This window comes from Drosophila novamexicana, unplaced genomic scaffold (assembly GCF_003285875.2).
Source record: "Drosophila novamexicana strain 15010-1031.04,08,12 unplaced genomic scaffold, DnovRS2.1 tig00001302-arrow-arrow-pilon, whole genome shotgun sequence".
In the NCBI taxonomy this organism is placed as follows: domain Eukaryota; kingdom Metazoa; phylum Arthropoda; class Insecta; order Diptera; family Drosophilidae; genus Drosophila; species Drosophila novamexicana.
This window is the reverse complement of record NW_020824849.1, coordinates 906,462-920,495: the sequence shown is the minus strand read 5'-3', so window position 1 is coordinate 920,495 and position 14,034 is coordinate 906,462. Positions and strand designations below refer to the sequence as shown.

Below are 14,034 nucleotides of genomic sequence, written 5' to 3'. Positions count from 1 at the left end.
TGGTACAACAAATTTGGTACTAATTGAAGTCTACGGATTTCCCTACTGTTGTTCAAAGAGAATATCGCCGATGGTTTTTCTTTGCTCTGGACTTTTGACAAACTTAGAAACTGCTGAGTAGAATCTACTTTCATCTTATTTTCAAATAACTATTTAAAATAATGACAGCGAGCGAAAACAATTCACAACTCTGGGTGAAAATGGGGTTTAAGATAGTACGTGTGAATTTAAACATTCTCATGGATGGGAAATGGGTGGAAAAGAAAATTAATGGAGAAAACTTTGTCTAAGCCGTGAAGCAACCTCTAGTCTTAAATATTGAGCAAATAAGTTTAAATATATTTATGAAACCGATTTTATGTTTTAACTTTATTTTTGTGCCGATGCATAAGCTAAAAGCTTTCAAGCTTGGTTCAGTGCACGGCTAAAGCTTGACACGAACTTTCCAAACTCATAAATCCACCATAGCTTGGCGTAAGTGTATCCCAAAGTTGTCCCAAAGTCAAATTCCCGACATTGTTTACCCATTTCGTTAGGGGAACAATGACCGACACATTTCTAGTTTCTCCTTCAACGAAAAGAACCAAAAAAAAACCCAATATTTGTGAGTGGCTGATAAGTGCAGACTTCAGATTAGGAAAGCCCCAACGCATGTACGCATGTGGTCTGAGATAACCAGTGTCAGCTGTATCTGGAGGCATTACATATATGATGGACATGTTCTGGTCGGCGGTTAAGTTAACTGAATCGCTTGTGTGCGGCTGCTCGTGATAAGCTGATAAGCTCGAGGCGAGTCCGAGTAGAGGGCAAACCATGACGGTCACTTTGGGGTCGTCTGGTCTGGAGACACGACGACGCACAGTTTGAAGCCACACGTTTTAAATTTCAAATAACATTCGCATTTTGCATGTATTTTCGCTTAAAAATAGGAAAGGCAAAAATAAAAAAACAAAACAAAATAATAATAATAATAATAATGAAAGTGTGACCTCGGGGCAACCGGGAATACTTGGTGTCACTTAACGTGGCGTAAAATTATGCTTGCCACCATCGACGGGCAGCAGGGCGCCGGTGGTGAAGCTGGCCTTCGAGCTGGCCAGAAACGCAACGGCCTCGGCCACTTCAAAGACATCGCCGACGCGGCCCAATGGATGGGAATTGACGGCACGTTCGTGCACCTTTTTGTATTCCTCATCCACAATGCCAATGCGACTGTGTATATTGGTGACCACAAAACCGGGATTCACCGAATTCACACGCACACCCTGCGGCGCCAGTTCCAATGAGACAATTTTTGTAAATTGATCCAGTGCCGCCTTCGATATGCCATAGGTGAGTGAGTCAGCGAAGTGACAGATGCCGGCACAGCTGCTCACATTGACCACATTGCCCTTCGTCTTGAGCAGATGCGGCACTGCCGCCTTGGTTAGCAGCACAATGGCGCGCAGATTCGTATTGAGCACCGTGTCGAATTCATTAATGTCCAGATCGATGAGCGGACCGGTGCTCAGGATGCCGGCATTATTGACCAGGACATCGATGCGTCCGAATTGCTTCAGTGTCTGCTGTATAATCACATCCGTATCCTTGGTAACATCAGCGACGACAGTCAGTGCCTGAATGCCCTTGTTCTGCTTCTGCAGTAAGGCGCGCGTTGCCTCCAAATTGGTCACGTTGCGTCCAACCAGCGACAGATGCGCTCCCTCACGGGCCAGCACCTGTGCAATGGCCACACCAATGCCACTGCTGGCGCCCGTCACAATCACCACCTTGTCGCTGAGGCTCATCTTCTCGACTGTGCTCGTCGTGCGCTGCCCCCCATCCATTTATGGCTCAACCACTGCCTGGCCCAGCAGAGCTCTGACATTCCTTATGCTCGCTGATAAGATTAAACTGACGACGGCGAACGTGACGCAAATCGCTGCATTTTGTGCTCGAGTGCAACCTGTTGCAGTAATGCGTTCCCTGGGCTCAGCTGATGCTCACGGATTGACAGTTCTATTGGTGAACTGGTTCAACCTGTCCCCCTCCTCCCCCTACCTTTAAATTACCCCTTATATTTTTAGCAAGTCGAGCGTCAAGTTTTTAATTAAAAGTTTTTTGTGGCTTCTCTGAATTCAAACATTTGTGAAATCACGCTGACACCGCATCCGTCGCCAACCAGAAGCTTATCCCGTTCCATGCAGCTAGAATCCTTAGTTTGGAGCTCCCAGCCAGACAGGGGCCTTCTAAATGCCTGCGGCCAGCTGCCAGCTCACATTAACTTAAAGCGTTTCCGTTGTCAGATAATTAACATTTCCATTTAGCTAGCGTTGGGACTGGCGAGCTGGCGGGCTGACGTCCACGAATCGGCTCATATATCACCCAAACCAGCCAAGAGAGTGTGCTTAAGATATATGAGCGGGAAGAGAAAGAGAGAGAGACAGACAGACAGAAAAGGGGAGAGAGTGAAACAGCTGATGACGATAACAATAGTTGCAAATTATCGTAGCACTTATTATGTGGAATGTAGAGCAAGCGGTTGGAATCTGTTGGATTTACTAAAAATATTCCATTCGTTAACTAGCCAACTACTTATCTGACCGAGCCAACAGTTATTTTGAGCATCTCATAAATTTTCTGCAAAAGTTACGGAGTCATTAAGGCCACCGAGCAATGGGAATTGCGGGTTCAAATCCTACTCTACTGTAACAAAAGTGTATTTTGTTCCACTGACTGATTGCTTGATTGTTGATCAATTACCGCATGTGAAATATTCCATCATCGACTTTAAATGTATATTCCATGGTTTTCATACTCACCACATTAGAGCTCCACATAAAAAATGATTAAAGACATTTTTCAAAGATTTTTGGAATATCCATATGCGCACAAACTGTTTGAAAACATATTTTTTTATTCTGGTCTAAGGTCTGCATAAAAATGTCTTGTAATATTAACGGAAAGTTTGGCGAATTGTAGGGGAAGTAGGGGAAAAACTGGTTAGAATTTACAGATAAAAGCTTGGCATGTGCAGACCGAATTTAATCAACCTGTTTGATAGCTTCTTTTTGAATATAGCTCCTCTTTGCGATTCTCATAAGCTAAACATTTACAGATTTTCATGGTTTGATTAGAAGCGAAATAATATGTTATGTTGGCAATCAGAGAAACTGTATTTTTGTTTGTATGTGTAAATATATGTCTACATGCATGCATGCATGCATGTAATATGCACATCTACATGCATGTTTGTAAATATGTGAGTATGTATGTATGTATATATATGAGTGTTTTTATGTATGTATATATGTATGTATGTATGTATGTATGTATGTATGCATGCATGCATGTATGCATGTTTGTGTGTAGGCATGCATGTAAGGATGTGTATACACATGCGTATAACGTATGTAAGTTCTCCTTTACCAAGCGCAAACTTAGTTTACTGTCCACTGCGCTGCCAGTAAAAATTGTTATTTATACTTACCTACTTTGTGATTCTCATGACTTTAAGTAAGACTTACAGCTGTTCATTTATTGATTATAAGTGTTACATTAAGAAGTTGTGCTGGCAATTTTAAAACTTTATCTTGATCTCACGAATGAATTCTGTGCTTAACCGATTCGTAGCCTTGTTTGTTATTTGCTCTGATTAATGCCCTTTCATTCGTTGTATAAATTACAAATGTGTATTAACTTCTATTCAAAAAAGCACTTAAGCTAGAGAAGGATCTAACAGATACGAGTCCAAAATATTTTCACAAAAGCTGATTAAAGTTCTTTGCTAGTCGCAGTTATCAACTCAATTACACGGCTATCGTCGTTTTTTGCCATTCCTTGAACAGCGTTGGAAAACTTTCTTTTTCCTGTTTGTTTTCCTTTCACCAGTCTCCTGGCTTGCCGCCTGTTCACACTAATGTATGCGTAGCAGAACAGGAATTAATAAGTGACTGCAATTAAGGAGTGTCAGGCACAAAGTTTATGGAAATTGACAAGCAGTTGCAAGATTCATTTTGTAATAAATTAAGTTTTAATAACAGCAGAACCAAAAAAAAAAAAGAAAAAATAGGAGAAAAACTCAGGAATAAAACTAAAAACAAACTATATATATAGAGCAATCCGTTAGCAAATTGATTGGGGGAAATTGTGTTAATGCATACGGATATCGGGTTACTTCAGTACGGCTTTGTTTTTCACTGGCAGAAATGAGGCCAAGAGGCAGGCACCTAAAAGGCAGATACATATGTGAGAATTAATGGAATTGATACAGGCTAACAACTTACAGAACATAAACGCGCTGACCATAAGGAATGGCGGCAGGCAGCCCATCGACATCAATGCCGGAAAAAATATGTTGCCCGCCAAGGAGCCCATGCGACCCACCATCATGCTCAGCGATACGATCATTGTGCTATCGGATGAAAAATTTCAAAGTTAGAAAAGGTGGGGAAAACGAGAGGAAGAGATAGCATGAGAGGGAATGAGAGAGAGAATGCGAGAGAGAGAGTGAGAAAGATCAAGAGAACCCGAGACAGCGAGAAAATAGGAGAGAGATAGAATGAGGATGAGAGAGAAACTGAGTAGTAATGAGAGGAAGAGAGAGATTAAGCGAGAGAGAATGATGGAGTATGAGACAGAAAGAAACTTATTCTCATAAGAGAGAGAGAGAATGAGAGCTAGATAGAGGCAGAGCTAGGAAATTAGTAAAATAAAATGAGGGAGAGAGAGCATGTGAGAGAATGAGAGGAAGAATGGGAAAGCATGAAAGAGAATTAGAAAGAATATGAGAAAGAGAATGAGAGTAGGAGAATGAAAGAGATAGAATGATAATGAGAGAGTCTCTATCTTATTGAGAGAGAGAGAGAGAGATATAATGAGAGGACAGAATGAAATAGAGATAGAACGAGAAAGAGAGGTTGAGAGAGACAGAGAATGAGAGAGAACAAATTAAAGTAAGAATGAAAAAACTTGAAAGTAAGAGAATGAACGAGATAGAATGAAAATGGGAGAAGGATCTAAATTGAGATCGATAGAATGAGATAGAGATAGAGTGAGTCAGAGAGCATAAGAGAGACAGGGAGCATGAGGAACAGCGAGAGAGTGAGAGAATGGCGATCTTACACCTACCGCAATGAGGTGGGAAACATGCTGAGGGAGGCGCTTATAAGTGATGTGCCCGAAATGCTGCCCATGCTGACAAATACAGAGGCAAGCGCCACGGTGGTCACAGATGAACTCGACCAGTACATGCCCAGGGCACAGGAGCCGGCGGCAAAGAGACACATGGCTACAAATAAATAAAGAATACATTTCTAGGGAAACATTAAAATGATTTTCTACGCACACATGATCCGCTTAAAGCCCACCAGATTGACCAGGACACCGGCCAGGGTATAGGAAACCAAACCAGCGGCGGCCACAATTAAATTGTTGGTGTAACTGCCGGCACTTACATTGACCGTGCAGACGGCCAATGGATCATCATCAAGGGCAGCTGCCGCCAGTTGTCGCTGTGTACGATTCACGCTGTACTCAACTATGTTGCAAATGCTTGTGCCACCGGACTCCGGCTGCTGGCTGCTGGCCAGCTGCTCGTACTCGTTGATGGAGGCAAATAGCTGTGGAAGCCACAAGCGCATCGTGTTCTGCCTGCCAATTGGTTGGGATTAGCTAAGTTCATGTGAAATTGGCTGACGCTTACCCCAGGAGAACGCAAAAATTCAGCAGATACACCCAAAGAGAGAGACCCAAATAGGGCTTGACAAACAGCGGTCGCAGCTGCAGTAGACCCGAGTGCAGCGAACTCCGTGGCCGGTTGGCCAGCTCCACGTCCGCTTCAGCAGCGACTTCCTTGGGCTGCGATTTATCGACAACGTCTAGCTTCGGCTCTGGTTTAGCGGGCACTTCATTGGCAAGTTGTTTTATCTGCGAAACAGTTCTTTAGTTTTTATGAGATTTTTGAGATTTTCCATTCCATTCACTCACTGGAAACGCGTTGCGCGGCTGGCGTGTGTTCAATGCATAGATGAACTTGAAGGCTTCCAGTGCCTCTTTGTTACGTCCACGTGACATCAGAAACTTGGGACTTTCGGGAAAGAAGGGGAACAGAGCACAGCTCAAGATGCTGGGCAATGCACTGACAGCCACAAATACCTGCCAAGCATGCACTGCAAGCGGAACATTGAAGTTCTTGTTAAATATTTAATTATATTTGACACAGCGAGTTTTTCATTGAGAAAGCTAGTCAATTGTAACTTGAACCATTTTTCTTATCATTTAGTATAGGAGATGAAATCTTTGTGTTTAAATATGAACCTGTTATTAATTTAACATGAGGGCCGCCGCCTAACATTAGGGTTGACACCTAATACAAGTGTTGCCACTTAGCAATGCTTATCACACTGAGAATAATATTCATGACTGACAAATATAAATTTAATATATCAATAAGTTGATTTAGTTCTTGCATATCTACGGACAATTCGTTGACAAGAGGATGACAATATCCCATATATATATTTGATCCCTACCTAAAATTGGCATTTACCAAATATGTTTAAGCAAACTATTTCGAATAGAATTCTTTGGTTCGGCTTTGTTTCGACTGCCTTTTAAGTAAATGGTTTGGTTTAGAGCTTGGCTCCGAGTAAAAATATAAGAAAGTTCGAGGCCTGAAAGGGATTGCTTCAAACCCGATAAACATATATTAAAAGCTATTTAGAATGGGCGTTAATGCTGGTACTAAAGGTCTGTAGCCAGTGTTGCCAACTGTCGTTTATTTAAAAAAAAAAATGTATACATTTGCAATGAATTTTTATTATGCTATTGTTTTATGGGGAGTGTGTAAACAAACCACTTGCTAACCCAAACAAAACAAGCAGCTGTAGCTGTATCAGCTGTTTGGGTTATGTGCGTCCAGCTAAGTATCTTAGATAAAAGCGACTACTATCAGCAGCATTATCAGATAGTATATAAATACTGTGTGTAATTAGCTTAGCTGACAAAACAAGCTGAAATGCCCTCAACAGATATTCGTCAAGGGCAGGCAGCTCAGCACCTGGTGGGGTAAATGTACTTACATGATAGGCCCAAAATTTGAATATCCCAGGATTGGGGCAATATGCCCATGGCCAGGCCAGGCAAACTGAGCGTTGCTATCGAAAACATAATGCCAACTGCCATCATAATCCGCTGACGATATTGTCGTCCATGCAGCTCCGTTAAATATGTCATCAGCACCGCAAAGGGTCCGCTCATACTAGGAGGATGTACATCAAAGTACATCGTGTTTGGGGCGTATTTATATAATTGCCACTTACATGAAGCCGCCCAAATACTTGAAGATCATTAGCTGCACCACATTCTGGCTGATGGCACCGCCCAGCACGCAAATCGTATCCGCCAAATAGCCATAGACGAGCAGCTTTTTGCGCCCCTTCGTATCGGCCACATAGCCCCAAAAGATGGCCGATGATATCATGCCCGCATATGTGATCGCATTCAGTACACCCTTATCGATGAGACTCAAATGCAGATCACACTCGGCGCTGGGCAGTATATACGACATGGTCGATGTCTCATAAACTGTGCCCATGGCAGCCGGCACGGCCACCAGGAGCAGCAATATATTGAACATGCCAAAGCCAGCCGCATCGATGGCTGTCTCAAAGTCCGCTGGTTGATCTGTGGTTTTTGTGGGGGGTGTGTCTGCGGATGATTTAACACTTTCCTGCTCTGCCTCTAGTTTGGTCATTTTGTTTGCTGTTGTTGAGATTGTTGTTGTTGAGATTGTTGTTGCCACTGGCAGGCCTCCAAGCTGTCCTACAGTTTGGCTTATACCGTGTGCTCTCGCAGTCGTTGGCCTACTAAACGTCTACGTCGCAGTTTCGCCGTATCTTGTAGATGCGTTCATTTTAAATCTGTCCAAGTGAGAAAGTTTACATAGCGCCTACTTTTGTTTATCCAGTGCTCGTGGCCTTACCTCCCAACAGCTCCCCGCTTCAGCAACCATCTTGATAGACGGGTAAGCTAAGCAAAGCTAAGATCACGCCTGTTCACACGGCTGGGTCTGGCCCGATCACGGCACTGATTGTACGGCCATAATAAATCCGATGACGACATGGTTGCTTGGCGCCACATTTTGATTGATGGGAGTGTCCACAATTGTCGACGCACCTGGCAACCCAACGAAGAGCTGACGAATTCTCTGGGCAAATAAACGCTAAGCGGACTAATTTGCCATGATTACATGTCTACTCCCGGTTCCCAGGGCAATTAAAACCATTTGGGATTAGTCATGGACATGGCATTACTGAATGGAGAGGCACCTGTGTGTGGCGTGTGCTCGTGTTTGTTTCGATTACCTGCTTTACAGTGGGGCAAATACGCCAAATACTGGGCATGATTAGTTAGGCCGACGAGGGAGAAGCGATAAGTTATGCAAAGCAGCTAAAATATGCTTCCAAATTTGGCCTCTCATGCAAGCTGTCTCCAGTGAGAAGCGATGGCAGAAGCTACTGCAAAAAAATCGAAAATTGCTCGAAAGCCATATGAGATGCTAAAAATTAAAAAAAAAAAAATCAGCTCTCGAAACGTGTCCAGAGCGAAAAATGATGAGTGTGAGAAAAAAAAAATGCTAAACATTTTCGCAAAAGCTTTCTTATGCAACTGCTTGACATGTGTCCAAAGAGGGAAGAGTTGAGGAAAGCGCAAAAAGTGCTGCAAATGTTTTCCATGTGAGAGGCGAAGCGAGAAACGTGTAAAATAAAAATAGAAAGAACGAAAAATGGAATTCCTGTCGCCAGAATTTACTTTCTTTTGTGCTTTTGAGTTGATTATATTTCTGAAGGTGTCTAGAAATTTGATTTGATTGCGACACTTTTCACCTTCCAACTTCACAGAAAGTCCGTTAGCTGCCAAAGACTTGCGTATAATTTAATAAAAATCAGACAGAGTTATATTTAAGGCTGCCGTTCCTTTCAGATGGGCTTAAAGACAGACACTGGCCCATAATTCCCAATCCTGTGCGTGTATATTGTCATAGGATTGTTGTTATCTAGTGGGCTGGTAATTACAATAATTTCAAGCGCTTTTATTCCTAATCTGCCCAAAAGTGGCTGGGATTAGTGATGGAGCCGCATAATTCGCCTGCTGCCGCATGCGCCACAGCTTTGTGCTTGCCGCACTGTGGCACCCTGGAAACCGAGGGGCAATTACATTTTTGTCATTCAATAAGGCTTAAAATCGTATCATTCTATGGGTTAGTTTAAATATATGAAATGGCTTTCAATATTCTGGCTTGAATACCGTTGTGTTGCAATCAAAATTCCAAACATTCGATAAAATGTTGCATATGCGTTAGAATTTTATTTATTTAGTTGACAAGCCACCAATTAAATGCATATTATAAAATAAAAAACAGAAGAGCTTTAATCGGGTTTGAGCGAGTAGCAAATACCTAGTTTCAAATTGTCCTTACATACATGATTTCGTTGTACAAAGTCTGATTTCATTGCCTGAGCATTAGCATAAAATAAAGGGTATATGACAATCAAATGTATACATTTACTAAAATGTATACATTTACTTGATCCCAAAAAGGATATTTGTTGTTTGTGAAAGTGTTGAAGTTCTCAATTAGCGATATATTTGAAAGAATTTCTCTTTACCCTCGACATATGCCCTTTTTAGTCAATCGCCATGGCTACAGGGTATATTAAGAGTTACATTAGATTATTTTATCAACCGTTCATCCGTACTCGAATTACAAATGGACAAAACAAAATTTATTTAGTTTTTTTTTAAAGCTAACGACGGTTTTATTTGCTTAATGTACTGAGCTAGTAGTTGTTTTATATATATATAAATAGTTATTTTTATTTTTTTTTTGTTTCTCATCTAAAATGCGTCTTAACTAGTTTGGGTTGTCGCTGTTGCTGGTTGGGCTGTTGTTTGGCCTGGCCATAAGCCAGCCATAAAATATATGACGTAGCTAAATGTTAACTGAAATTTTTCCACGCTTCAAATTTGTAAAATTTCATCAGCATCAGCAAAAATCTAGCGCCTTCCGTTATCAAAGTCAAACAGAACAGGAATGCATGGCTAACTCTGGCGCGCCGAAAATTAAATACTCTTACGATTTTAGATTTCTTGAAAATCTAATTTTTCGTTTCCACATAAAATCTCATTATATAAGCCGATTTAAGTCCGATGTTTTTAAGATCCTGCTGATATCTAGGAAGATTGAAAAGCTCATAAATGACAGCTTAAGTCAAGATATTTCGAAAAGTGAATAATTTCAATCGACATTTTCAATGCTAACTGCGACAAAAAGATCGAGCTATTTAAAAGTTTCATGACTGAAGGACTAGTTGCCCGACGGACATATCTTTATAGACTAAGTTGTTGTCACTGATCAGGAATATATATATGCCATGTGGAGACGTTTCCCACTACGTGTTACACATTTCATGAGAAATGTATAATAAACTTTAGAAGGGTATAACGAGCAACTGCAGAGGCAGAGACAGTGGCTAAAAGCCGAATATATAGGTATACATATATAGTAGTTATATAGGGATACATAGACAGTCGTGGCGTTGTTTCTTGGAAACTTTTGGCAAGCCGAAAAGTGTCAAGTTGTGGGCGGAGAAGAGGGGTGAGGGGTTAGCGCTAAAAGGCGTGGAATGCGCGAGCACTTCTGAAGGCGTTGGCCAGTTAACGGCTTTGGCATTTTGGACAGCATCGCAACTTGGCAACAAATTGGAGTTTTGTTTGTGTTTGCTAAAAGGCTTAATTTGTTGTGCCACGGGCCCCAGGCAGCGCAAACATTATGAAAGAGGCTTAAACTAAAACCCAACCACTCGAGACTGCACGCACCTAAGCCAAGCATGGAAGCAGGTTTGTGCCATCTTAAGATGCAAACCAGGCAAAAGTGCTTCAAATAACTTATCGCCACCACGGCTAGCTAAATATGCTTGAGGCACATGTGTGCGTGCGTGTGTGTGTTTAGCAAAGTATGTGCTGCTCGCCTAAATCAAGCTTAAACAATTTCAACTATTTGAATTGCCGAGCAGGCACTCTAATGTGCCACAAACGCACACACACACGCACACACACACACACAATGACAGTGGGCTGGGTGAAATGGTGGGCTGGTGACTCGCACTTGCCACTCGGCTAACGACGTGCCAAAGTAAATGTCAAACTAATGCCAACAACCAAAGTGCCACCACAATGCGGCCACCAAATGGAGCTGGAACGGAAGTCAATGCAGGACACAATCAGGTGCAGGATGAAGCAAATGACGGGAGTGCAGGCGGAGTTGGCCAGCCAGCTGCTAGTCAGCCGTCAACGGCCAGCAATGGCCCCTCATTGACGTTTAAAGTTGATTTATGCAATGGGCTGTGCCGTGGGCAGAGTATTGATGACTCGCAACGAGACGGCACACGGAAGCCGTCAAGTTAAACGCCATTTATTGCACTTAACTGCCCAGTGGGTGTGGGTAAAAAAAACCTAACGACAAAAACAGACGCCTGTCACACACATTTGAGCGCAAGCTGCCGCTTTTGCTTATTAGTTAAAGAGTTCTAGTCAAGGGCTGGGTGTTGCATTGGCAGCTCAACGCACTAAAACGTGATCGAGCTGTAAATTGGCATTAAATTGTTGCCCGCATGCATCTCAGTTATTGAGTCGATCAATCAGTCAGTCAGCCAGACAGTCAGGCAGTCAATCAAGGCAGTCCATCAAGCCATTTATTATGCCGCTTGATGCATCAGTGTGGCGGCAGCTGTTGCTACGTGATGCTGAATTATGTGTAGCAATAATATATTGACTCGAAATTCAATTAATTACACATTATTATCGATAATAATTGCTATCGATAACAATGGACAGCAGCAGCAGCAAAGCGCCAATATGTGTAAGCTAAATATTTTTTGTTATTTAAATATTGTTCAAATCTCTAGAAAACTTAAGCCTGCTGCATTAGCACAGAGCGCCAGCTTTTATAATAAGAGTAATGCCTTAGGGCTTTCCATAAATATATTTGCGAAATTCATGAATCGAGCAGAGCTTACAAAAATGCCATCAATTTCAGCGTTAATTTAAAGCAATTTCTCAATATGTGACCGCTCGCTGAGCTTCAATACAGACGCTCAATCTTGAAGGACAAATAGTTGGCCATTGCCACATGTCCTTACGTTGGTTGGCAGCTGAGATGAACGATGGCATTTGAAAAATTCGAAAATGCGCACAATTTGAAAGTAAGTGCTGCACAACGATTTCAGTAAATGCATTTAAATAACTTAAAATTCTTGAATTTAATTTATCGATCCGCCCCCGTCGACTCGTCGCAAAGATGAAATCAACATTTTAATATGGTGCCGACTGTGGGGCAAAGAATTTTTGCATTTTGTTAAGAATTACGAAACACAATTTCGTTGACAGGGATTTGAGCAAACTCGGTTTACAATTTAACTTCTGGTCAACTAACATGAACTTTGACCGGAGCACCAGTAAACTGGCCTTATAGTTGAGTAATTACACTGCCTTAAAGTTTGACAAATGAGTTGCTCCTCCACCTAAACTTTCAGTCACTCTAGGTATGTGCATGTATGTGCGTATACCCTGTATTCATTGAACAGGGGTATGACAGGTTGCATGTAACAGGCAGAGAGAGGCATACCCCCATTAGGTATATGCGTGTGCAAGATGAGTCGATCTAAGGGTGTCCGTCCGACAATACGACTGTTTGTCTGTCCATCTGTCTGCCCGTCCGTCCATCAAACGGTCCTGTCTGTTTAATCAAGTCGCTTTCAAAACTGCAACTGCTAGACCTCAAATTTATGACATGTTATATGCAGACTGCGTTTATCACATCTCTTTTCGATGTCTTCTTGCATTTCCATAATATCAATAAATATCGATTTTGAGAGTTCGCTTTTTAGGCATAGTTCAGGGCTATAGGAGCTAGGCTTGTGTTTTCTTCTAAAATATTCACTGCTTTTGAGTATTTCAATTGTTTTTGTTTCACCCATTCTCCACAAAAAGCCCATTTTTAATATATAAAGTTAAAAGTTTCGCATGTTTGTTAACGTCAGCTCGGCTTTGGTTACAGGGTACTTTATTATCGAGCACCCCCTAACTGCTCTACTCGTACTTGCTGTATATGTAGGTATTATCCTTGGGAGTGGCAGCCCAGCTCGTTCAGTCCATTACCACCTTGGACTTTCGTTTAATTTTCACAGTGTGTACGCTGTCATCGCTGTTGCTTTTGTTATTGTCGCTCTGCTCGTAACTTTCCGCTTAAAGAAGCTTAGGAAATTTGCGCGCGCTTGGGATGCGAAAGCGTTTCGGACTCCCACACACATATACATATATATATATATATATATATATAGACACATACGTACTCCAAACGACCAAGGAGCAAATCCAGACGCATACCCAGACCCGGACCCAGATACCGCTCCATTGTAACTCTTCCGGCTAGTGCTTGTTTTTCTCAGCAACTAACGGGGTAATAGCGGGTAATGCCCGCTTTAAGTTGAATACTTGGGAGAGGCTATGCTTCGCTGTGTTGCACGCAGTTCCGTGCCTGGGACGCAATTTGCACGCATAAACAACAGCAACAACGCGTCCAGAGAGCAAATGGTGAGCGGTTGGGTGCGGGTGGTGTGAGATGGGGTGGGGTTGGGATAGGGGCTGGGTTGGAGCGTTGCCTGCAGGCTCAACCGCAGAGCTAAGCCATGGCACATGCTAAATCCTTTGTGCCTCTAATTTGTTATTGTATTTGCGTGCCAGGGCTTTCTCTATGTAAGTGTGTGTGTCTGTGTCTGTGTGTCTCTGTGTGTGTGCAGCACACTCAAATTTGAATGCTGTTGTTGTCGTACGGCCAACCACACGCGACAGCCAACGAACGCTGCGCTGGTCACCCATCCAAAACAAGAAACTATGCAATTTTTTAAGGGGCAGCAAAACACAAAATGCAACAACAACAACAAGAACAACGCGAACAATAACAAACAACAAACAGAAACAAAAGCAAAAACC

At 42.3% G+C, this 14,034-nt stretch overlaps 2 protein-coding genes across 2 annotated transcripts; both read right to left on the bottom strand.

The window, feature by feature from the left end:
- Window positions 1–884: 884 nt before the first annotated feature.
- Window positions 885–1,818, bottom strand: LOC115767035 (3-oxoacyl-[acyl-carrier-protein] reductase FabG). Its single transcript, XM_030711163.1, has one exon. It carries the CDS (start codon window positions 1,785–1,787, stop codon window positions 1,020–1,022), a length of 768 nt encoding a protein of 255 aa, XP_030567023.1. The 5' UTR covers window positions 1,788–1,818; the 3' UTR covers window positions 885–1,019.
- Window positions 1,819–4,034: 2,216 nt separating this feature from the next.
- On the bottom strand, window positions 4,035–7,843 carry LOC115767045 (synaptic vesicle glycoprotein 2C). The gene is made up of 8 exons (XM_030711176.1): window positions 7,302–7,843; window positions 7,062–7,240; window positions 5,968–6,149; window positions 5,684–5,907; window positions 5,327–5,631; window positions 5,110–5,269; window positions 4,266–4,393; window positions 4,035–4,208 (listed from the first exon to the last, which is right to left on the bottom strand). Exons 1-8 carry the CDS (start codon window positions 7,733–7,735, stop codon window positions 4,153–4,155), a joined length of 1,668 nt encoding a protein of 555 aa, XP_030567036.1. The 5' UTR covers window positions 7,736–7,843; the 3' UTR covers window positions 4,035–4,152.
- Between the last annotated feature and the right edge of the window lie 6,191 nt (window positions 7,844–14,034).